This window comes from Balaenoptera ricei, chromosome 2 (assembly GCF_028023285.1).
Source record: "Balaenoptera ricei isolate mBalRic1 chromosome 2, mBalRic1.hap2, whole genome shotgun sequence".
Classification (NCBI taxonomy): domain Eukaryota; kingdom Metazoa; phylum Chordata; class Mammalia; order Artiodactyla; family Balaenopteridae; genus Balaenoptera; species Balaenoptera ricei.
The window spans coordinates 19,184,774-19,209,745 of record NC_082640.1 but is presented as its reverse complement, the minus strand read 5'-3'; the positions used below and the strand labels follow the sequence as shown (position 1 = coordinate 19,209,745).

Below are 24,972 nucleotides of genomic sequence, written 5' to 3'. Positions count from 1 at the left end.
TCGGTATTATAGTAATCCTAGAAGGAAAAATAGGGCACAGAGAGAAAAGTCTCAACTAGATGATGGCAAATGAGGAATTAAGAATGTTCCTTTCAGAGCAAAGTACGTGTCCAAACAAAGCAGAGGCTGCTAGTAACATCCTTATGAAATTTACAGAGCCGGCAACTGGTTAGTTCTTAAATGAAAACCAGTAATTAGTTTCAGGTACTGGCCTTTTAAGAATAAAAATTGAAGTTTCATAGGAAACAAATGAGGAAAGCTCAAATCAATTTTACTGGTCAAAAGTCAAATCAAGTAGGCATTGGTCTTAGTTTCTTAATACCACATTTCAAAATTGGATTTCTAGAAGGCTGTATATCCTCAAAGCTAATGTGATACTGTCCTGGGCATCTGGTAAAATTACCATTTTTAGGGTAGATGAGCTTTTTCTGCAGCACCAACAACGATGGTAAAATGTGCTGATTGGGTGGTTTCTCTGATTCCTTTTACTATAAAAAGCACTGAGAAAGCAAAATTTGAAAAAAAAATTTTTTTTCTTCATTGAGTGTGACTACATCCTTCCTTTGGAACATGTAGTGTGTGCAATCTTAATGCACAAATATCAATATCAAACTCTTCCCTGAGGCACTCCCCTGTCCCCAAAATGTGTGAGAAGAAATGAGAAACGTTAACAGGCAGGAGGAACACTGGCCTGCCTGCAGATTTGCTGAGAAATAAAGTTCCTGTTGGCCTAGGCTCTGATTTCAAGAGTAGGAAAATCACCTGTGGATGAATCAGAGTCCAACTGTGAAATCTGTCCACAAACTCACGACAAAGGCGATCAGTAAACTGTAGTGAGCTTGTTACTCAAGCAAAACCTGGGTGACTCTAAGGCCCCAACAGTCACAGCAAGCAGAAGCCCGTGCAGCTGGTGCGGGGCTGGTGCTGGTGACAGCAGTGGAAGCACGACTACAGGCTGACATTTAGGTCTGCTGACTGATCACAGAAGGGAGAGACGCAGAAGAAAGGAGAGAGCTTTTAAAGGGTATTTGGGAACTAATGGACTCACACCAAAAAAAGAAAACACTTCCATTTGGTTTCTGAAGATCTTGAAATCCAACCTCTATTCTTTAAAGGTTTACTTTAACATAAGGTTTTTGTTTTTATAGACAGTATGTGTGCACATATACATGGAAGGACAGTCATCTCTGGGACCTCCCCAGAAATCCAGAAGCTTTTCTTAAATCCCCTGTTGTCAAGAAACCCCTTCAGAGAGAGGTCAAAAATAGTGAATTCCAGACAGAGGGAGTTTCTATCAACAAACTCCAATTTCAAGACAACCCAGCATGCTAAATGAAAGAGGAAAAGTGGTTTCCCAAGGTTGCTTGTCTTGGTCCAGTGAAACCCCACATTCATAAGCAGAAAAGTTCAAAGACTAATTTATCTAATCTGCAAACAAAACTCACCTACCTATGGAGAAAGATGACAGACATCTTGCCACTACTCCACTAAATGGGCAGGTTAAGGACAAATACTGAAGGCCGACACTGAGACTCCTCTGAGTGTCGTCAGTGCCTTTTCAGTGCGGGATCAGCCAGTCCTCTGCTCTGGGCGGCCTCCCAGGGCTCAGGCCCATGGGGCACTTGCGCTGATCCCCACGAGCAGAGGCAGTAACACTGCAGCGTGTGGTGAAACGACACTGGTCTTTGAAGACGTGGAGTGTTTAATTGCCTGTTGTGCCGTTTACCAGAGGTTTCATTCTGGCCAAGTTTTGAGCATCACTTTCTTACTTGTAGAAAGCACATAATACCTACCACAGAAAGGAGTTGTGAGATCAGAGTTAACAAACAAAAGAATCCTTTGCAAATTATAAAAACAATGCATTTCCATTAAATGGAGATACTGCACATTCTCATGTTATTTTTGGAACTTGTTTTACCCCAAATCAATTTTAGCTCCAAGATCTTGACAAATTTCTGACCAAGAACCTAATTTTTGACAGTATAATCTGTTGTAGAGCCTAAACTTGATGTTTTAGTTGAAAAGAACTTAGACGTATCTGACCTAACTTTTGGCCCAAGCGCCGTGAGACAGAACAATCAGTCTGCTTAGGAAACAAGTCCTGTCCAGAGCCGCGTCCTGCTCGGCCTTATTTGTGTCCCTTTTCTAAGGCTGCACGATGTGCCTTTTAACTCCTTTTCCTACTGCCTTCTGCACAGACAGGAAAAGCGCTGTCTGGTGAGGATGAGTGTGTGCCTTGTGATGCTGGGATTTCCCAGTGATACACACAGAACTGTGGTTTGGGACGCTGGAAGCTTTTGTTTGTTCCTTTTCCTTGCCTTTTTTTTTAAACCATCATTTTTTAATCTCTTGTACATAACTGACAAGTCAACCTGTAGGAGTGGTCCATTCCCCCGACTTTGCCCCTCCATATCTGAACACAGAATTAGTCATACTCCTTTGTGTAGAGAAAAAAGCAAATGCATTTCTTTTGAAATATGTTCGTGGTGAAACACAATCAGAAGAGGCAAACATTCTCAGTCATCTTAAGATTGAAGCAGGACTCAGCTGTTAACTTAGTATCATGGGGCTCATGACAGTTATTTACACTTGTAAAGATTTCTATCAGCACAGCCCCCAAGGCTTTTTAGTAGATGCAGACTTCTTCAGGGGAAGGTGCCTTCCTCAGGCATCCTGATAACCCCAGGGCTGCAGCAGCTCAGGGCACTCGGCCCAGCTTGTTTTCCTCATTCACATTTCCTCACCGGGGCCTGGGGAACAGACTCGCGTCTGCAGCTGTGCACACGGCAGCCAGCGCCTTGTCTTCCGAATCTGAGGATGCCTTACATTTACGTGGCTCGTGAATCCTCTGCTTTTTTGTGGGTTAATGGTTAAAAAAAAAAAAAAAATGTCCCTTACTCATGCTTTAATGCACACAAGGGGATCTGACAGATTTTTGCCAGAACGTGGCACACGTATGAATGCTCTTCTTGAGTTCTGGGTGGGCGAGTCAGTCTGTGTGGGAGGAAGGAGCCGCGCCCGGCAGCCCTTGCACTTCTCACCTCTGCCTCAATGTCCTGAGAGGCTGCCCGGAGCCTGGTCACCAGCGCCTCCACTCCCTGCCCTCGTTCCTGGGTTGACCGCTGTCCGCTACTGCGCCACCCAAGGTAAGCGGCCCAGCCCCCAAGCATCAGCCTCCTCTGAGGGTCACCCTGTTTACAGCTCTACTAGATAGTGACTGAAAGATGACCTCTCCTTTCTTGCACCAGCAACTGATCGAAAGCAAGGTTTCTGTAATATCAAAATGGAATCGTCGAGGTCTACGGAAGACATGATTTATCTTTGTAAATTCTGAGAAAGAATAGAGGCAAGATCTTCAGAAGACTAAAAGTTATAAAATTTTAGATCAAAGAGCTAATTTCTGATTTCATGGCATGGCGATGACCATTTTACTGCTTTGCTCAATAACAAATTAAATACTACTAAGATGAAAATCTATTAAAAAGGTGTCCAAATACCAGCTAATGCCCTACTTCTTTCAAAGAGCGTCTGGCACAGCCAGAAGCAGCGTGGCCAGGGGCCAAAGCAGGCTCTGGAAACGTCTGCCTTGCAAGTCACCGCAGCATCTCTGAAGCTTCTCCTCAGCTTTTCATCCATATTAAGGAGAATATGAAGGTAGCTTAACTTACTTTCTTAATTGGCAGCCCCTCAACCTGGAGAAAGGAGGAATTATGTGGTTCTAGTGCATTCCACTGACTTCTCGACATTTTTGAGGCAATGGCTGAGGCTCTCAGAGAGCAGCAAACAGTTCCATTAAACTTCTAGAACTGGAGAATTTCTCATGCTTGGAGGCCCTCCTATGCCTGTTTGAGGGGCTCTGAGGCACAGCCAAAGTCCAGCCCTATCATCAAGATGTAGACACCATCCGCCCTGTCAGTGCCCAGAACACACGGAAAGAGTCACAGTGCTTCCTTACATGCACACAGTGCTTAAGTTACACAGTATCTGCACGAACAGCATCTCAGTTAATCCTCACAATGACCTTGGGAGGAAGGCTGTCATCTTCTCAATGTTACAGATAAGGAAACGGACAGAGTTTAGACATGGAATGACTGGCCTGGACACCTCAGTCCTGGAACTAGGATCAAATCTAGAGCTGTGGTCTCTTAGAAATGCTTTCCATCTCCTCCTCATCTAACCTTCCCATCAGCCATGCCTGGCAGGTCCTGTTCCTGCAGGGCTTCTCAGCAATGTGTCCAAGGGAGTTCACAAAACCTACCTGCTGGGACTTCCCTGGTGGCACAGTGGTTAAGAATCCACCTGCCAATGCAGGGGACACAGGTTCGAGCCCTGGTCCGGGAAGATCCCACATGCCACGGAGCTACTGAGCCCATGTGCCACAACTACTGAGCCCGTGTGCCACAACTACTGAAGCCCACGCGCCTAGAGCCCGTGCTCCACAACGAGAAGCCACCGCAGTGAGAAACCCCCACACTGCAACAAAGAGTAGCCCCCTCGCCGCAACTAGAGAAAGCCTGCGTGCAGCAACGAAAACCCAATGCAGCCCCCAAAAAATCCCAAAAAACCTACCTGCTGACAAGCAAATAAGACAGGACCGGTGGCTAACCCGAGCTTCAGGTCGGCCGAGGTCGGCTTGCCCATCCGGTCAGAACACGAGGTGAAGTCCAGGACGTCATCTATTAGCTGGAAAGGGAGAAAGGGCTGTCACAAGCACCACCATCCCAGTGTCCCTGCCACCCTGCCCGCTGGACCAACAGGCCGCACTCTTACAAAGCAGCGGACCAACCTGAAAAGCGAGTCCCACGTTTTTTCCGTATTGATAGGCAATTTCATGCACCACTGGGTCAGGGCATCCCAGGACAGAGACCTGAAACAGAGGATCCTGAGATAGGCTGCTGGCAGGGCGGCAGCCCCTGAGGGGGAGTCACGCCTCCTTCCTCTTAGAAAAGAGGCAGTGAGGCTACTAGATTATGTGCAGTCAGGAGAGACTGCTATCAGGAGAGCAAACACGTACAAAGTACCTGTGTTTCAAACGTTTGTAATAAAAGGATTTCAGCCTCAGATTGTTTTCTTAAACTTTAAGGAAACTCTCCTTTTCCCCCTTCTTTCACAGGATAAGCCATCTTTCCCACCGCCTAGAAAAAACCGAGTTACAACTACACCAGTTGTGCTGGTCAGCCTTTTTGACATGCAAATGAAACAGACTCTAGTATTTGAAATGCTGGCTTCCAGCACTCAGCAAACCTGGCCCAACTGTTGGCATTATTTTTATTTTTCTACCGACTTACCCTTAATTTTAGGGATAGATATCTAATCTGATCTAATTGTACACAGGATGTTGCCATGTTTATTTCCCCATTTGTAGTCCTTTCTTATAATAATTTTTGGTGATTTCACTTAATTCTGGAATGCTGTTATTTCTTGATGTGTCTGTAATAGCCTCAAGTCTCATGCCCCTGTTCCTACTGTTTCCATATTTCTCTCACAAGAAGTCATGTAACTGTATAAAAGCCTTTTTTCCCCCCTTTCCAGTGGGGGAGAAACAGGACTTCTAAGTCTTCTGTAAAACTCCAAAAACCCAGCTGGCACTGGCCACTCAGTGCATTTCCCGCTGCTCTGCCAAGCAGGCCCGGCCACACCTCAGAGAACAGAGATGGTAACAACCAAAACTGGGTGGGGGGGGGGGGGGGGAGGGACACGCCCTACGGGAGAGGGAAGGTCCGCACTGACCCCCGAGAGCGCCGGACGGTGCTCTTCTGGCCCGCACAGTCACCACGTGACCTTCGTGTGTCACTGAGTCTTTCTGCGCTTCAGTTTCCTCATCTGTAAAACGCAGGCTCTTAAGTGCCTACCGCAGAGGGCTGCTACGAGGAATACACGTGATGCTACCTGTGAACCCTCAGCACAGCGCCGGGCAGCTAGTTATAACTGCGTATGTTTGCTGTGCCTGTGAACAGTCCTCCTCCTCCCCCTCCACTGGATGCGGAAACAGGAGCCTGGAGAGTGTCCAGGCACCGCTGCTGCGGCCAGAGCACATCACCTGCTCGGCCCTGAGAAGGTTTCCGATGACTGGATGAAGTCAGTATATATATATATACACTGTATAATGTTTGGCCACACAGCCTCGATAAAAACGCACACATCATAAAAGGCCAGGCGGCCACTTACTCGAGTGAATAATAAACTCAACTACTTTCTTTTTTTTTTTTTTTTTTTTTTCTCTTGAACAAATTTAATTAGAAAGAGTGGGTAGGATTTGGGCAAGATTATTCCAAAACTAATTACATTTATTTTGTTGCCAACTCATTCGCTGCAACTACTCTGGAACTACTTACCCACTGGCAGCTTGTTAAGTTACATTAAGTCTGTATTTTTAAACTACTTCCTTTGGAGAATATCCTGTTTCTTGCACCCAAAAGCATTGACTAATACACAGGGGGTATTCTACTGAAAATTCTAAAATAAAATTACGTATATGTTTTTTTTTTTTTTTCACACACACACACTATATTTTATTTTTACAAGAGATAAATCGACTGACACCAAGCATTGTACATGGGTGACCACAACAAAAGCAACAATGACTGCAATTACGAAACATGAAACACACTCATACTATGTCATAATATTGACATTCAGTCCAGTAATCCTCCACTGTAACAGCTCCTTTACTTTGCAGTGAAAATTGATTTGTATATTCTTTGCCTCTGAGTCCTTGTGGGATTTTTTTTTTTTTTTTTTTAATTCAGACAGAAAGTCACAAAAATTATACTCATCCTCATCAGTTCACTCAGTCCCATGTAATTAATTTTTTTTTTTTCATCTTGATCTTTTGTTAGCACTTTTATGAGTTCATCAGTTTTTCATTAGAGTTCTGAAAATGCTTATTCATTCAGTTCAGCAGTACAGTCCGTTACCAGAAACCTGTACTTGTCAGAGTCTTTTCCATAAATTTCTTGAAGATGAAACCCTTTTATAGGAACATATTTGCAAAATCATCAGAGTACACCCAGAACTGTCTGTAAATGACAAAAGACTTAAAAATGACCACGGTTAAAGATTTGATGAAAGTTCATAATAATGCAGTTGACAAGTCAACTACTTTCAATAGCAAAGACCTTACCACCGGCAGGCACTGACCCAGAGGCTGTAGGGAGGGATCTATGAGACCACCCAGGAGACAGTGCAGAAATTTTGAAAGAAGAAATGCATCAACTTGTCTGAGAGAATGAGTGTATGACAAGGCTTGGGCAGCCTGGGATACGCTAAGCTCAGAACACAATGACACCCCCTTCCAGGCAGAAATAACTCATAAAGCAATTCTGTACACAGGGTAATGCTGTTTCCTCAACACAAAGCAGCACAGAAATACAAACTTCCTTCCTGAGAAGTCAAAGATTTTTAAAAACTCCATTCTATTTCTAAACTCAAAGAATTAAAATTTATGGAGTACCTATGATGAGCACTTTACATTATCTTAAATTTCACAACATCCCATAAATATTTCTTCTGCGGTTGACGACACAGTAAAAGCTAACAATCACTGAGCACGCTCTATGGGCCGGCGCTGTTCTGATTTCTCACATTTTAACTCACTGAGGAGGCAGCTGCTGAGACACAGAGGGGACCAGATGCTGCAGGACAAGGAGACGGCGGAGTCAGGACTGGGCCCAGGGGGCCTCCTCCAGAGACTCTTCTTAGCCACTCGGCTACACTGCTTCTAATGGGCCTCGAAGTCAAGGCTCAGAGAGGCCAAGTCACGTGGCCCAGGACGCATAAAGCCGTGAGGTCTGCCTGCGCTGCCCGCTGCAGCTCACAGGCGCGGACACAGAAGCCCTCTGCTCCTCAGCGGGCAGCTCCCGGCCCCCAGGCTGGGAAGGGACATTTCTGCTCAACGTCCACCAGTGCATAGCAAAGAGCACCCTCACCCCTGCAGAGGCCTGCTCCCCCGACCCAGGTGAGGACTGTCTGCATCTGTCCTACCCAACCAGGAAAGGCAGAAGCAGTGCAACCCCCAAAAGGGAAAAGAGGTGTGCTGATGGAAATGAAGGCTTCTGTCCTCAGCATCACAGAGGTGCCTCACATCTTTCTGGAGGAGGGTGGAGAACAAAGAGTGATTAGGTAAAAGAAAGCGGAGCTCAGCTAACTGTTCTGCCTGAAGCAGGCCCGCAGCCAGGCCACGTGGTGCACACGTGCGTCTTTTGGGGGAAGGTCCACACCTTTCAGGAGACTCTCCTACGCCTTGCCTCAAAAAGGTCAGAAAGTCCTGTTTACACTGGCAGGGGCACAGCACTTGACATTTATCAAGCATCTCTATCTTTAAAGGGTGTGTTTACACCACTGTAAGAGTTAATATACGTACCGTGGTATTATTTATCAAAAATAATGGAGGGACTTCCCTGGTGGCGCAGTAGTTAAGAATCCACCACCAATGCAGGGGACATGGGTTTGATCCCTGGTCCAGAAAGATCCCACATGCCGCAGAGCAACTAAGCCTGTGCGCCATAACTACTGAGCCTGTGCTCTAGAGCCCATGCACCACAACTACTGAGCCCACGTACCACAACTACTGAGCCTGCGCTCTAGAGCCCACGAGCCACAACTACTGAAGACCGCGCGCCTAGAGCCTGTGCTCCGCAACGAGAAGCCACTGCAATGAGAAGCCCGCGCACCGCAATGAAGAGTAACCCCCGCTCGCTGCAACTAGAAAAAGCCCGCGCACAGCAACGAAGACCCAACGCAGCCAAAATAAATAAACTTAAAAAATAATAATAATAAATAAATGAAAATAATGGAGATTATTGGAGCTCCACCATTACATAAAAAATATCAAAACAGGTTGTTGTCAGAAACCAACGGAAAATATTGTGAGAAAACATTTTTAACATAGTTATCACAGATAATGGGCTAATATTCTTAATATATAAAGAGCTCTTTAAAACTGAGAGGGAAAAAAGACCAACCACCCATTAGAAAAATGGGCAAAAGACATGAGTAGACAATTCACAAAAATTAAAGACATAAAAACGGCCCTTAAGCATCTTAACAGGAGTTCTACTTCACTCAAAAGGAGAGATGTAAATTAAAACCCCGCTGTAATACCATTTCTCATCTATCAGACGGTCAAATATTAAAGTCTGAGGCCACGTTCAGTTAGTGTGGCTGTAGGGAAACAGGCAAGACCCGCCCCTAAACTGCTGGTGGAAACGCATACGCACAGCCCTCATGGAGGGACGTTTGATAGAGTCTAACAAAACCACATACACCGTTACTTTAAAACAGAGCCCAAAGGCACACCTCTAACAACACAAAAATACATCTGCACAAGCTTAGTCACTGCAGTGTTATTTGTAGTTATAACATATCAGAAATCGGGACATCCGTATATAGGAGTGCTGAGTAAACCATGCCATGCCCACACGGTGGGATACGATGCAGCTGTTTAAAAAGAGGAAGAGTCTACAAATCGGCATGGACTGACATCCATTGTATATTGTTAACTGCAGAAATCAAGTGCAAGAGCAACACAGAAAGCAGTAGAGTATAATACTGATTTTTGTTGTAAGAAAAAAGGGGAAATAACATACATGTATGTGCTCATTTGTGTAAAAAGAAACACAGGAAGGAGGAAGCAGACACTACGGAGACTGGTGACTTACAGGGTGGGTGGAAAGGATCGGGTAGGGCCAGGGTGAAAGGGATGAGCGGGCAGTCACCTCTTGTACACTTGACTTCCGGAGCCACGTTAATGCTTCACACGCTAGAAACAACGATCACCTCGAAACCAAAGCACAAAATCAGTCAGAATGGAGGGGAATCCCTAAAATGGAATAAAAAGGAACCGAACTATATTTCAAATAGTAAAACCACTGCACTGAGACAGGGAGAAAGGTCAATTTTGAACACAGAACCTTGACAATGTTATCCTCAGGCTAAAGACAAAAGGAACTGTAAATACTGAACTATTAGGTTTTTTCACAGAGATATGAGCCATCAATTTTTAACCCCTATGGTATATTCTAGGACTGAGCAAGTAAATATGTTGTGGAGAATGGGGTCCACGTTTCTTACTTTTGGGGAAGGAAGTTACAAATATGGGAAGACAGAATGTTGGTATAAATCATGAAACCTATAGTATGATAACAGTATGGTACCTCAGGGGTTTGAATAAACACAGATGGATAGAGAAAGACCTAGCTATACACATATCCACATACAGAGATTATACACACACAAATTCCCTAGCTCTGTCCACTGGGAGGGCCTAGGAGCAATGATACCCAGTGTCCAGGCCTTGGTTTCTGAATACCATTCTCCACCAAAAGGAACCAGCGCCCCTTGGAGAAATGATGGATCCCAGCACTGGGGAGGACAAGACCAGCTTGGAACATCTCCTGCCAGAAATTAAGGAAGTACTGAAAGAATGACAGGGACAGATTAAAAGGACACAGGAGTCAGGTTAAAGGGCCTTTCCCATTGCCCAAATATGGGACAACTGAGCATTAAAATAACAGTAATGGTTATAATCCATAGACTAAAATAGAACCCAAGAGTCCATATAGATAAGCTCTTCCTTAGAATAAAACACCAAGTCTACTGTAGAAGTGATGTGCAGAAGAAATGATGGAATTAAACCGTCATTTGGCAACTGTTTCAGGAAAGAATCACAAATAGATGTTAAAACCACAGTCAGAGTTTGATATGAAACAGAACCATTTACATAACCTCAAAATACCTCCCCCAAATAGGGAAAAACAGTAAACTTAAATGGAAGAACCTGGTAGACATGACCTTGATCAAGTGATCAAAATGAACATACCGGTAACAGGACAAAGGGACATGGTGCACCCGGCCTCCCCATGTGATGACCTGAAGGGACAGCACTGCTTCTGTTGTGTGCCTGCCCCAAATTCACAACCTTGGACCCCATCTTGAGAAATACCACACAAACCCAACCTGAAGGGCTCAACAACATAACTGGTCTGTACTCTTCAAGATATCAAGGTGATATAAGGACAAAGAAAGACTGAGAAACTGTTCCAGATTAGAAGAGACTAAAGATTCAGGACAGAGGGAGGAGCAAGATGGCAGAGCAGGAAGACGTGGAGCTCACCTCCCCCCACAAACACATAAAAATACACTGACATGTGGAACAATTCTCACAGAAAACCAACTGCAAACTGGCAGAAGATTTCATATACAACCAAAGCTACAAAAAAAGATCTCTACGTAACTGCATAGGCCGGAAAAAAAAAGGCATCAGGATGAAACTGGTGCCCCTGGGAGGGATGGTGAAGGAGGAGAGGTCCACAAAGGCAGGCCCTCACCCTGGGGCGCACCCCCGTCTGCCGGGAGGTCCACTGGGACAGAGAGAGGGGCTGGGGGGGCCTGGACTCTGCTCGTGAGGAGTGCATGTGTGCGGGCTTACGAGCAATCACAGCCAAAACGGGCACTGCCACCTGCCACCTGCCACCTCACCGCACTTCCCAGTCCAAAACACACGCCAGACGGGGCTACTAGCATAAACAGCAGCTAGGCACTGAATCTCAGGAGGACAGGGGTGGACGGGCCCTGGGAGAGGACTTGGTCTAGTTGCATGGAGACAGCCGGGAGGGCCTGGTGCGTGGTCCAGGCCAAACCTCAGAGCCCACTGTCTGCATGCACATAGCGGGGGTGGGTCCATCAGCGGTGGACTTGGTATGCAGACTTAGTGCACACACCGGGTGATGCCACAGAAATGCTCGTCTTGGGCGGACAGCCCCTGGGGAGGAGTATGCAGCAATTCGTTCCCCAGCAGCTATGCTCTGTTTTGCCCGCCCCACACCGCAGCTTGGAGCCGGTTCTGGGGCCGAAAGGTCCTGGGAGAGGCAGTCCAAGTCCCAGGCAGCAGCACAGCCACCTGCAGCCACAATGCCCCAGCCCTTAGCACCAGCCCACTCCACACCACAGCCTAGCACTAGGTCTGGGAAAAACATAACAGAGAAAGGGACATGACCTTGGGCTGCTTCTGGGCAGAGCTGCAGATGCCTGCACTGGTGGCGCATAGTTTCATGGTGGCCACATGGGCCTCACTTGCTTCAGCACTCACCTCCTTTGGAACAGAGCACACTCTCAAGGGCAACAGAGCCTTATTGAACCCAACCCTTAGGGCACCTACTCCAACACCTGGGGAGCAGACCCTGCCCCTGACAGGGCTGTGACAGCCACAGAGCAAAGAGGAGGCCCTGCCCAACTTCCAGTGCAGGCTCTGGTCACCACAACACCAATCACACCCCTTATCAAGGGGATAATAGCCAGCACACTCTGAGGAAAGACATGGCTGGCATCCACACCAAAAACAGGCCTCACACAAAAAATACTGGACTCACAGTCTACATAGGGACACTACCACATAAAAGCACCCCTTGAAGACCACAGTAGAAAACTGATTCTCCTAAATTCGTAGAAACAGAGAAAGTTAAGTAAAACTGGAAAAGCAGAGGAATTACTCCCAAAAGAACAAGAGAAATACCCTGAAAAAACAACCAATAAAACAGAGCTCACCAGTCTACTAGACCCTGAGTTCAAAAAGGAGGTAATAAAAATGCTAAAGGAGTTAAGAAAAACTATTGAAAGAAATGCAGATCACTGTAACAAGGAACTAGAAACTGTAAAGAGGGACCAATCAAAATTAGACACATCATTTATCAAGATAAAATACAATCTAGAAGCAGACTAAATAACGCAGAACAAATATGTGATCTGGAAGATAGAATAATGGATATCACCCAATCAGAACAGCACAAAGAAAGACAAATGAAAAAAAATGAAAGCAACATACGAGACCTATGGGATAATATAAAGCGTGCCAACCTATGCATAATAGGGGTTCCCGAAGAAGAGAGAGAGAAGGGGACCAAAGACGCATTTCAAAAAATTATGGCTAAAAAAAAAAAAAAAAAATTATGGCTGAAAACTTCCCAAACCTAAAGAAGGAAATAGATAGCCACGTACAGGAAACACAAATAATCCCAAACAAGATGAACCCAAACAGACCTACAACAAAATATATAACAATTAAAATGGCAAAAGTTAAAGATAAAGAGAGAATTCTAAAGGCAGCAAGAGAAAAACAGAGTCAGTTCCAAGGGAACCCCCATATAAGGCTATCAGCTGATTTCTCTGCAGAATCTTTGCAGGCCAGAAGGGAGTGACATGATATATTCAAAGTCCTGAGAGGGAAAACCCACAATCTAGGGTACTTTAATCAGCAAGATTATCATTCAGAATAGAAGGAGAGAGAATGAGTTTTTCAGACAAGCAAAAACTAAAAGAGCTCATCAATACTAAACCTACCCTAAAAGAAATATTGAAAAGCCTTCTCTAAATAGAAAAGAAGAATCTATAGGAAAGAGAAAAACATAATAGGAAAGGCAAATATATAAAAGGACTGAAGATCACTTAAATAAGACAGCACATAGATTAAGAAACAATCAAAAAATTTTGTAAAAATGATTATAACTACAATTGACAGCAAAACGATGAACATGAAGATGTAAAATAGGACATCAAAATCACAAAATGTGGGGGACAGGAGTAAAAAAATGTAGATCTTTCAGAATGTATTTGAACCTATCAGTCTAAAGTTAAGTAGATATTGCTATGAGTCTACATACTTGAACACCAGGGTAACCACAAATCAAAAACATACAACAGATTCACAAAAACCAAAAAAGAAAGGAACTCAAGCATAATACAAAAGAAAACCATGAAACCACAAAAGGAAAAACAAAAAGAAGAAATTATCAAACAAGAACTACAAAATCAACTGGAAAACAAGGTTTAAAATGGTAATAAATACATACTTGTCAATAATTACTTTAAATGTCAATGGACTAAATGCTCCAATCAAGACACAGAATGGCAGAATGGATTTAAAAAAACCCAAAAACCTACAATATACTGCCTACAAGAGACTCACTTCAGGGCGAAAGACACACAGATTCAAAATGAGGGGATGAAAAAAGACATTTCATACAAATGGGAAGGACAAGAAAGAAGGCATAGCAATATTCAAATTAAACAAAACAGGCTTTAAAACAAAGTGCATAAAGAAAGACAAAGAAGGACATTATATAATGATAAAGGGATCAATACAAGAGGATATTACAGTTGCTAACATATATCCACCCTATATAAGAGCACCTAAATACATAAAACAAACACTAACAGACATAAAGGGAGAAATCGACAGGAATACAATAATAGTAGGAGACTTTAACATCCCAATGACATCAATGGACAGATCTTCCAGACAGAAAATCAATGAGGCAACAGAGGTCCTAAATCACACAATAGACCAGTTGAATTTAATTGATATCTACAGGACACTGCATCTAAAAAAACCCAGAATACACATTCTTCTCAAGCATGCATGGAACATTCTCTAGGAACAGACCACATACTAGGACACAAGATAAGCCTCAACAAACTTAAGAGGACAGAAATTATTTCAAGCATCTTTTCTGGCCACAATGTTATGAAACTAGAAATCAACCACAGAAAGAAAAAGGGGGGAAAAAATGAACACATGGAGACTAAACAACATGCTACTGAAAAACCAATGGGCCAATGACGAAATCAAAGAGGAAATCGGAAAATACCTCAAGACAAACAAAAATGAAAACACAACCTTACAAAAATCTACAGGATGCAACAAAAGCAGTTCTTAGAGGGAAGTTCATAATGATACAGGCCTTCCTCAAGAAATAAGAAAAATCTCAACCTAAACTACCACCTAAAATAATTAGAAAAAGAACAAACTCCAAAGTCAGCAGAAGAAAAGAAATATAAAGATCAGAGAAAAAAAAATAAAATAGAGATTAAAATATCAATAGGAACTTCCCTGGTGGCGCAGTGGTTAAGAATCCACCTACCAATGCAGGGGACATGGGTTCGAGCCCTGGTCTTGGAAGATCCCACATGCTACGAAGCAACTAAGCCTGTGCTCCAGAACTACTGAGCCTGCGCTCTAGAGCCCGCGAGGCACAACTACTGAGCCTGCATGCCACAACTATTGAAGCCCGTGTGCCTAGAGTCTGTGCTCCGCAACAAGTGAAGCCACCATAATGAAAAGTCCATGCACCGCAATGAAGAGTAGCCACCGCTCGCCACAACTAGAGAAAGCCCGCAGAGCAACGAAGACCCAATGCAGCCAAAAATAAATAAATAAATAAATAAATTTTTTTAAAATATCAATAAAACCATGAGCTGGTTTTTTGAAAGATAAACAATATCAACAAGCCTCTAGCCAGGAACCACCAAGAAGAAAAAAGAGGACCCAAATAAACAAAATAAGAAATGAAAGAAGAGAAGTAATAATCGATATCACAGAAATACTAAAAATCATAAGAAAATACTATGAACAGTTATGCCAACAAATTGGACAACCCAGAAGAAATAGACAAGTTTCTAGAAGCATACAGCCTGCCAAAACTAAGTCAAGACGAAACAGATAATTTGAACAGTCCAATCACTAGAAGTGAAATAGAATCTGTAGTAAAAAAAAACTCCCTGCAAACAAAAGTCAAGAACTGGATTGCTTCACTGAGGAATTCGACCAAACATACAAAGAAGAACTTACACCTATCCTTCTCAAACTATTCCAAAATACTAAAGAGAAGGGAACACTCCCAAAGTCATTCTATGAAGCCACCATCACCCTCACACCAAAACCAGGCAAAGACACAATAAAAAAAGAAAATTACAGACCAATACCTCTGATGAATATAGATGCAAAAATCCTCAACAAATATTAGCAAACCAAATCCAATAATACATAAAAAAGATTATATACCACGATCAAGTTGGATTCATTCCAGGGTTGCAAGGATGGTTCAACACATGCAAATCAATCAATGTGATACATCACATTAACAAAAGGAAAGACAAAAACCACATGATCACCTCAATAAATGCAGAAAAAGCATTTGATAAAACTCAACATCCATTTATGATTAAAAACTCTCACCAACTGGATATAGAGGAAACATATCTAAACATAATGAAAGCCATTTACATCAAACCCACAGCCAACATAATGATCAATGGTGAAAAGCTGCAAGCCTTCCCACTAAATTCAGGAACTTGACAAGGATGCCCACTCTCACCACTTCTTTTCAACATAGTATTGGAAGTCCTAGCCACAGCAATCAGGCAAGAAAAAAAAAAAAAAAAAAGGTATCCAAATTGGAAGAGAAGAGGTAAAACTGTCTCTATTTGCAGATGACATGATACTCTATATAGAGAATGCTAAAGACTCTACATAAAAACTATTAGAACTAATAAATGAATTCAGCAGGATACAAGATTAATAAAAAGAAATCTGTTGCATTTCTTTACACTAACAATGAAATATCAGAAAAAGTAAAAAAAACAAAACAAAACAGAACAAAACAAAAGAAAAACTCATTTAAAATCACATCAAAAAGAAAAAAAAAAAAAAAAAAAACCCAAAACCAACTTAGGAACAAACTTAACCAAGGAGGTGAAAAATCAATATGTTGAAAACTATAAAACATTGATAAAGGAAACTGAAGATGATTCAAAGAAATGGAACCATATCCCAGTCTCGAATTGAAAAAATTAATATTGTTAAAATGGCCATACTACCCAAAGCAATCTACAAATATAATATAATCCCTATCAAAATATCCATGACATTTTTCACAGAACTGGAACAACTAATCCTAAGATTTACATGGAACCACAAAAGACCCAGAACTGCCAAAGCAATCCTGAGGAAAAAGAACAAAGCTGGAGGCATAACCCTTCCAGACTTCTGACAATACTACTACAAAGCTACAGTAGCAAAGCAACATGGTATTGGCACAAAAACAGATAGATCAATGGAACAGGATAGAGAACCCAGAAATAAACGCACACATCTATGGTCAGTTGATCTACAACAAAGGAAGCAAGAATGTACAATGGAGAAAAGATAGTCTCTTCAACAAATGGTGATGAGAAAGCTGGACAGCTACATGTATATCAATGAAATTAGAACACTCCCTCACACCATATACAAAAATAAACTCAAAATAGTTTAAAGACCTAAATATAAGACATGACACCATAAAACTCCTAGAACATAGGCAAAAAATTCTTAGACATAAATCACAGCAATATTTTCTTAGATGAGTCTCCCAAGGCAAAAGAAATAAAAGCAAAAGTAAACAAATGAGACTTAATCAAACTTAACAGTTTTTGCACAGTACTGTAAGGGAAATCATCAACAAAAAGAAAAGACAACCAACCTATGGACTGGGAGAAAATATCTGCAAATGATGTGACCATTAAGGGGTTAATATCCAAAATATACAAAGAGCTCATACAACTCAGTATCAAAAAAACAAACAACCCAATCAAAAAATGAGCAGAAGACCTAAATAGACATTTCTCCAAAGAAGACACAGAGATCACCAACAGGCACATGAAAAGATGCTCAACATCACTAATTATTAGAGAAATGCAAATCAAAACCACAATGAGGTATCACCTCACACTGGTCAGAATGGCTATCAACAAAAAGTCTACAAATAAATGCTGGAGAGGGTGTGGAGAAAAGGGAACTGTTGGTGGGAATGTAAATTGGTGAGGCCACTAGGGAAACAGTACGGAGGTTCCTTAAAAAACTAAAAATAGAGCTACCATATGATCCAGCAATCCCACTCCTGGGCGTATATCCAGAAAAGATGAAAACTCTATTTCAAAAAGATACATGCACCCCAATGTTCACAGCAGCACTATTACAATAGCCAAGACATGGAAGCAACCCAAGTGCCCATCAAGAGACGATCAGTTTAAGAAAATGTGGTGTATATATATACAATGGAATATTACTCAGCCACGAAAAAGAATGAAATATTGCCATTTGCAGCAACATGGATGGACCTAGAGAATATTATACTAAGTGAAGTAAGTCAGAGAAAGACAAATATTATATGATATCGCTCATATGTGAAACGTAAAAATCAATACAAATCAATCTATGTACAAAACAGAAACAGACTCACAGATATAGAAAACAAACTTATGTTTACCATAGGGTGCAGGGATAAATTAGGAGTATGGGATTAACAGACACAAACTACTATAAGTAAAACAGATGAGCAACAGGATTTACTGTATAGCACAGGGAATTACATTCAATATCTTATAATAAACTATGGTGGAAATAATCTGATACAGATATTACTGAATCACTTTGCTGTACACCTGAAACTAACACAACTATACTACAAATGAACTATACTTCAATTTAAAAAAAAAAAAAAGATTCTTGACAACTAAATGCCACATGAGATCCTGGGCCAGAAAAAAATTTTCCCATTTGTTACTGATATAACAATATTACAACAACTGTTAAAATTTGAATAAGGTCTATTTGTAGATTAGATAAGAATATCATAACCAAAAAATAGGTGTTCAGCAGATATGACCCACAAACCAAAATTCTGTGGTGGCCCTCTGTAGCTTCGAAAATGGGGTAACAGGAAGACAGTGAATTGATTCCAGGCCACATGCAGCACTCGAGAGAACAGAAATTCAGAAAGAAATGAGAAAAATACATGAATCTGCAGGATTATCATACCCAGTTCTGGGTTCAAATCCCAGCTCAGCTACTGTCTGACTGAGTAACACCAGATGGGCCACCAGACCCCTCTGGTCTCATTCCCATCAGATTTTCTGGGGAACGAGGCATAGTGTTCACTGGTAAGCTACACAACATATTTTGCATGACTATGTGTAGAAACAAGGAGCCAATCATCTTTTAAGATTACTTCTATTTTTAACATCAATCAGTGTCCCAAAGCAATCCTAAACAGCCCTCTCTTAAACTTAATACTATTTTCCATTAAATAGCTCTTAGGACAATGAATTATAAGCTATTAAGTTTCCTTCAAATTCCCATAACATCTTGGAATTCCATTAGTTCTTCTGTAATGATTCTGATGTTTAAATTCTCCTTACTCCTTCCTTTTGACATCCCTAATTTGCTTTGCATGCGTTCTTTCAGAGCTCACGTCTTTGCGTTTTAAGTACCAAGACTGCACAAAAATAGCATTTCTGAATATGTAACACCTCTGGAACATCTCTACCCATAGGCACTTAAATATAGAAACTTTTATTCAGAGAGCTCACATTAAGATTCTGTTTTATTATTCCAATAGCTCTGGAGCTTAGGAATAAATCGCATGAAAAGTGGGTAGTTCTGGGGTGATGCCAGCATGCCTCCTAGTGGACAGTATAAAACATTTCATTTTTAACGAGGTTCGGGCCATATTAATATGCAAGTCCACTTTCAACTTGCTAATCTGTGAAGGATGAGGTCCTCTTTATAAGCGAATACACGTGCTATCCTGTCTTTGGCTTCCTAAGCAGCGGACAGTGAATTACGTCTTTCCGAGATGATGTGGCTCCACTTCTGCGGGCCCCTGTAGGATTCGATCACCGAGTGCACTAGTTCATATTCTGGCTCCAGTGCCGCGCTGCTGCCCTGGGCCTGTGTGGACAATGACCCTCAGGTTTTCCAGTTCCAACAGCCCCACTAACTGCTAGTGCTTCTAACTGCAGCCTCAGGCCTGTGAAGTTGTTACTGAGCTTCCCCTAACACAGTAATGTGCCTTATGAGGATGGGTCTCCATCTTCATGGAGATTTTGGCATCAAAATCCAACGAAGAATTAAGGTCACAGCCTTTCCGGCCCCCATTTTAAATCAGTTATTCTTTTATTTAGCATTCTAGTGTCTATCATATTGTTGTCTGTCTCTCTTTTTTTAGAAAACTACACTCGCAATTTCTTGGAAATAATAAAAAAAAAAAAGAAAAGAAAATGCTCTTCCAATAAAAAGACAAAAATGGCTGAGATTGTGGCCAGCATGTTCTACATAATTCACATTCCTTAGGGTTTCACTTAGGTCTTTTTAGGAAGAAATGTTGCCCTCATTCTTTTCTGGCTCACAATTACACATTTCTTGACACTTTTCCAAATAGAGGCACTATTGGCAAAGGACTTTTTCACCTGAGAGGCCTGAGAAAAAGCTCTCTTTAACTGTAATTATGGTATAATTATTACGTAATTATGTTAATTATGTATCACGACAGCAATTGACATTTGGCCCTTAGAAGTCTTCCTTTCTTGTTGCTTTAATTACAAGGGACTCTTACTTGCCCAGTTTTCATCTCATTTATACCTGCTAGGCTGAGAGACAGTCAGATGAACAATTCTATGGAGAGAATTGTCTCTCATTCATGGGCTAGCAGTGAATACCACAGTTTAGTCTACAGATTAAGGATAATACTAACTGATTTTTAAAAAGAAAAACTATGCGAAGAGTAGAGGGAAGGCCAAAGAGAAAGCAAGGGGTTAAAAAAGTTATGGTTCACACTCAATTTATACTCGGAAGGAAAATGGCTTGTTTATATATCATATAATTGGGAGGATCTACTACTCATAAAAAAAGTATATAGAACACTAGTACAATCTGATAGTTATATATTTTCTCCCAGGTCAGTATTATACTTAAGAACACAGCACTTCATTACTTTTTATACGTAAAACATAAGAAACATTGCGTGTGATAATCACGAGAGAAACTATTTACGATAAGTTGTTCAAAATGTTATACCATTTAGGGACTTCTCTGGTGGCACAGTGGTTAAGAATCTGCCTGCCAACGCAGGGGACACAGGTTTGATCCCTGGTCCAGGAAGATCCCACATGCCGCAGACCAGCTAAGCCCATGCGCCACAACTACTGGGCCTGCGCTCTAGAGCCTACAAGCCACAACTACCGAGCCCGCATGCCACAACTACTGAAGCCTGCACGCTTAGAGCCCGTGCTCCACAACAAGAGAAGCCACCACAGTGAGAAGCCCGTGCACCACAACAAAGAGTAGCCCCTGCTCACCGCAACTAGAGAAAGCCCCCATGCAGCAACAAAGACCCAACACAGCCAAAAATAATAAATAAATTAATTTTTTAAAAAATGTTATACCATTTGGAAATTAGATTGGGGAATATATTATAAGGCTTATTTTGATTCAATTCTTGGGAGGAAAGATGAAAAGTTGATGTCTGCATAGCAAAAGAAGACAGCAAAAATGGAAACCTCAGCAGAAGTTCTCCACTGTCTGGGGATGCAATTCTTTTCTCAATGACCTCTTGGGACTTTGGTTACTATTTTAAGGTTCTCCAGTGAAATTTTTTTAGGAGAATTAGCTCCCAAGAAAGAGCTAGGAGGTTTGTTTGTTTGTTTGTTTTAACTTGAAAAGAGACAGAACGTACATACTGCTTTACAACTGTTGGCTATCAGACTTGCAGTCTTCTTGAACGTCTTTTCAAGGTAGTGTGCAAATCTTTCATTTTCATTTTCTTTTGACCCGAGCTGAAGAAATTCACCTATAAAAAAGGAAAGTGGTCATGTGAGGGGTTTTTTTTTTGCTTGGCAAAAAAATAATATTGAATAAAAAAGAAGAAAGGTCAAAATTAACCTACCACGCACCAAATCTTCAATCACTTGGGTTAAAATAGATACAACAGCTGTATTTCCAATTCGTGCCAGAGCTATCGATGCTGCAGAAAGAATTAAATCGCCAGCAAGGACAGCCTAGAAAAGAAGAGAAGAAAACCTTTCAGAGAAAAGTATCTGAGCATCGGAGCCAACAATGAAGTTAACTTCTCAGAAGAGAAACAGAATGCGAGGTAAGGGTCATCCTGGATATAAGTTTTCCCCCTTCCTCTTCCTCAGCAGGATTATGTTATAATCAGCTACAGATTTGGGATGCTGTTTGAACTGGATGGGCTCTCAGAGATGACCCAGTCTGCCTCTCCAGTTCAGAGCTGAAGAAATGAATGCCTGGAGACGGAAGTACTGACCCTCTGGCTTCATCCCTAGCCCCAGCAAAATGTCACTGCCTTCATTTAGTTGTGCTGGACCATTCGCTCTCCCACCAAACCATGCGGCTGTGCCTTTGCACTTACTGTTTCTTCTGCTCGAAAAAGTCCCTCCCCTTCATCACCCGGCAGACTCATGTGCAGAATTAGCTCAGGCGGCACCTGCAGGAAGTTCACTCAGACCCCTCACTCTGATCTTCTGTGAGCACAGCACCCCTTGGATACTGCTGTCTTCCCACATTTTTCCTATTTACCAAACTCCTAAGGGCATGTAGCGGGAATTATCCAGCTAGTACTTAGTACGCACCAGTGCACGGCCCAACCCATGCTTTTCTCAATGAAAACTAAACCAAGGAATCTTGGCTCCAAGTTCAATGCTCTTAGAACGCTATTACACTGCCCCTCATTCCAGGACAAAATATTTTTCTCACTGAACACCAATCAATATTTTCCCAATCTTCTTTAGATTGTGAATAAATGTCTGCATTGTATTTGCAACTAATTATAAGTTATTCATGACCGAATTACATGCTGTACTCAAATACACTAATTTGCATACTTAAAGATATGGATAGGTGTTATAGAGTAGTTATAAATGATAGAGTTTGTGGAAGTTTAATCCACAGAATTTGCAACATAACCAAATTTTAAGTTTTTTTATTTGTTGTTGTTGTTTTTGTTTCTGGCTGCATCATGTGGCATGTGGGATCTTAGTTTCCCAACTAGGGACTGAACCCGTGCCCCCTGCAGTGGAAGCACAGAGTCTTAACTGCTGGACCGCCAGGGAAGTCCCAAGTTTTTACTGTCTGTTAGTTCTCTAGTATCTAAAATTAGTGATGTTCAGTATGTTTACCAACTAATCATCATTTTATATAATGTATACTGTATAAGGTATCTTGATGTAAATGTAAATATACACTTATAAAGTCATTGTAGGACTTTCCTGGTGGTGCAGTGGTTAAGAATCTGCCTGTTAATGCAGGGGACACAGGTTCAATCCCTGTTCCGGGAAGATCCCACATGCCGCGGAGCAACTAAGCCCGTGAGTCACAACTACTGAGTCCGTGCGTCACAACTACTGAGCCTGTGCGCCACAACTACTGAGCCTGTGCTCTAGAGCCCATGAGCCACAACTACTGAGCCCACGCGCCCCAACTACTGAAGCCCGCACATCTAGAGCCCGTGCTCCACAACAAGAGAAGCCACCGCAATGAGAAGCCTGCCCATTGCAACGAAAAGTAGCCCCTGCTCGCTGCAACTAGAGAAAGCCCACGCGCAGCAACGAAGACCCAATGCAGCCACAAATAAATAAAATTAAAAAATAAGGTCATTGTACACATTATGATTTATAGGTACACACACATCCATCATCCACCCTACATCATTAGCAGCTGAGGGCTCAGGATCTCTAGGCTTTTGCCTCTTTCCTCTCCTGGTCCTGGGGATCCCAGAGGCCAGAAGTTTCCAACCTTTGGAACTGAAGCTGCCAGACTGGGGATGGCTGGGGTGAGGGGTTAAGGGAAAGAAGGGATAGGGACCCAGACAGGGGAATGAGGGTTCACGGAGGAGGTGCTGTACGAATGGATTTTTATTGGTAACACAGCAGTTTTGTTTAACGGGCAAAAAAGGGGAGACTAGCAGGTGGCCCCATGCAGGGCAGACCAGCCTTGCAGCTGAAAGAGGCAGGTGACAGTGGAAACACGGTCTTCCAAAGGAGGCCCCCGGGACTTTTCTGGTGGCGCAGTGGTTAAGAATCCGCCTGCCAATGCAGGGGACACGGGTTAGAGCCCTGGCCCGGGAAGATCCCACGTGCCGTGGAGCAACAAAGCCCATGTGCCACAACTACTGAGCCTGTGCTCTAGAGCCTGCAAGCCACAACTACTGAAGCCTGCGCGCCTAGAGTCCGTGCTCCGCAACAAGAGAAGCCACCGCAATGAGAAGCCCGCACACCACAACGAAGAGTAGCCCCCGCTCACCGCAACTAGAGAAAGCCTGCGTGCAGCAACAAAGACCCAACGCAGCCATAAATAAATTAATTAATTAATTAATAATTTTAAAAAAGGATGGAGGACCCCAACAGCAGAGGCAGTCACAAGAGGGGACCAGTCAGGAGAAAATCTTAACTTGTTCACTTAATCCTTCTCCTTTGCCCAAGGGCTCAAGTATAAAGCTTTAAGGACAGGCCCTGAAAACAGACACAGCAGACTGTAGGACATGTCATAGAGTTACCCAGGGCCTCTCCAAAATGAAACTCCACCCTTTTTTACCAACATTCTGATGTATGGAATTCTATCAATAGGACATAAAACCTTTTCATCTAAAATCGGAAATAAAAGGATTTAACAAAATCATGTGCACTAAAGCAAAACCAGCATGTAAAGATAATAATTAAGGTATATTTCTTCTTTGAATACGATTAGAAAACAGGTGGGAACCAGGTATTACAGACATGTGAGGGAGGGGAAGGTATGGAGAGGGAAACCTCATTCACATTAATGTTTTGTTTGTGCTTCAAATGGGCAGGATGGCCAAGGGAGGGGCATGTGTGGCGGGAGATGCCTGCTCCCAGAAGGCCCGTGGGTCTTCCCTTTTATTTGCTGAATTTCATCCCCTTCCTCAACCCATGATTTAAACATCCTTAAACAAGATGCCACATTCTACACACCCCCTTCAAGAAATGCTAATAAAATAATGTGGAAATATGCTTTAAAATATACATGAACTACTCAATTATAAAGCTTCTGTTTAAAAAGGTAGAAGTTTCACGGGAGAACAGTATACCTCTGAGACTGATACAGATGTGTATGAATATATGTGTGTGTATATATGTCTGTGTATTTATACATATATATATATATTTTAGTTTTATTTATTTACTTGCCTTGAAACTCTTGCATGTGGCAGTTAGTAAATGGTTAAGCAATTAAAGTGAATCTGAGTAATGTAAGCCCCAAAGTAAAAGGTGTAGATTCCTCATGAAATATGCTTTTTGGATAACTACAAAAATCTCCTTCCTTAACCAAATTCTATATAAAAC

The 24,972-nt window shown here is 42.2% G+C and overlaps 1 protein-coding gene across 6 annotated transcripts in view; it reads right to left on the bottom strand.

Moving 5' to 3' along the window:
* The window catches only part of PDSS1 (decaprenyl diphosphate synthase subunit 1), a 47,105-nt gene that overhangs the window by 4,371 nt on the left and 17,762 nt on the right, over positions 1-24,972 (bottom strand). For 2 of the 6 annotated variants that reach the window (XM_059911992.1, XM_059911996.1), the window contains 4 exons: positions 21,537-21,648; positions 21,331-21,440; positions 4,787-4,867; positions 4,570-4,683 (listed from right to left, as the gene is read on the bottom strand). In XM_059911992.1, the coding sequence (XP_059767975.1) occupies positions 4,570-4,683; positions 4,787-4,867; positions 21,331-21,440; positions 21,537-21,648 (417 nt within the window). Of the gene's footprint in view, positions 1-4,569; positions 4,684-4,786; positions 4,868-19,477; positions 19,544-21,326; positions 21,441-21,536; positions 21,649-24,972 lie in introns of those variants that run through there. The other 4 variants (XR_009500441.1, XM_059911993.1, XM_059911995.1 and 1 more) reach the window with 4 other exon arrangements.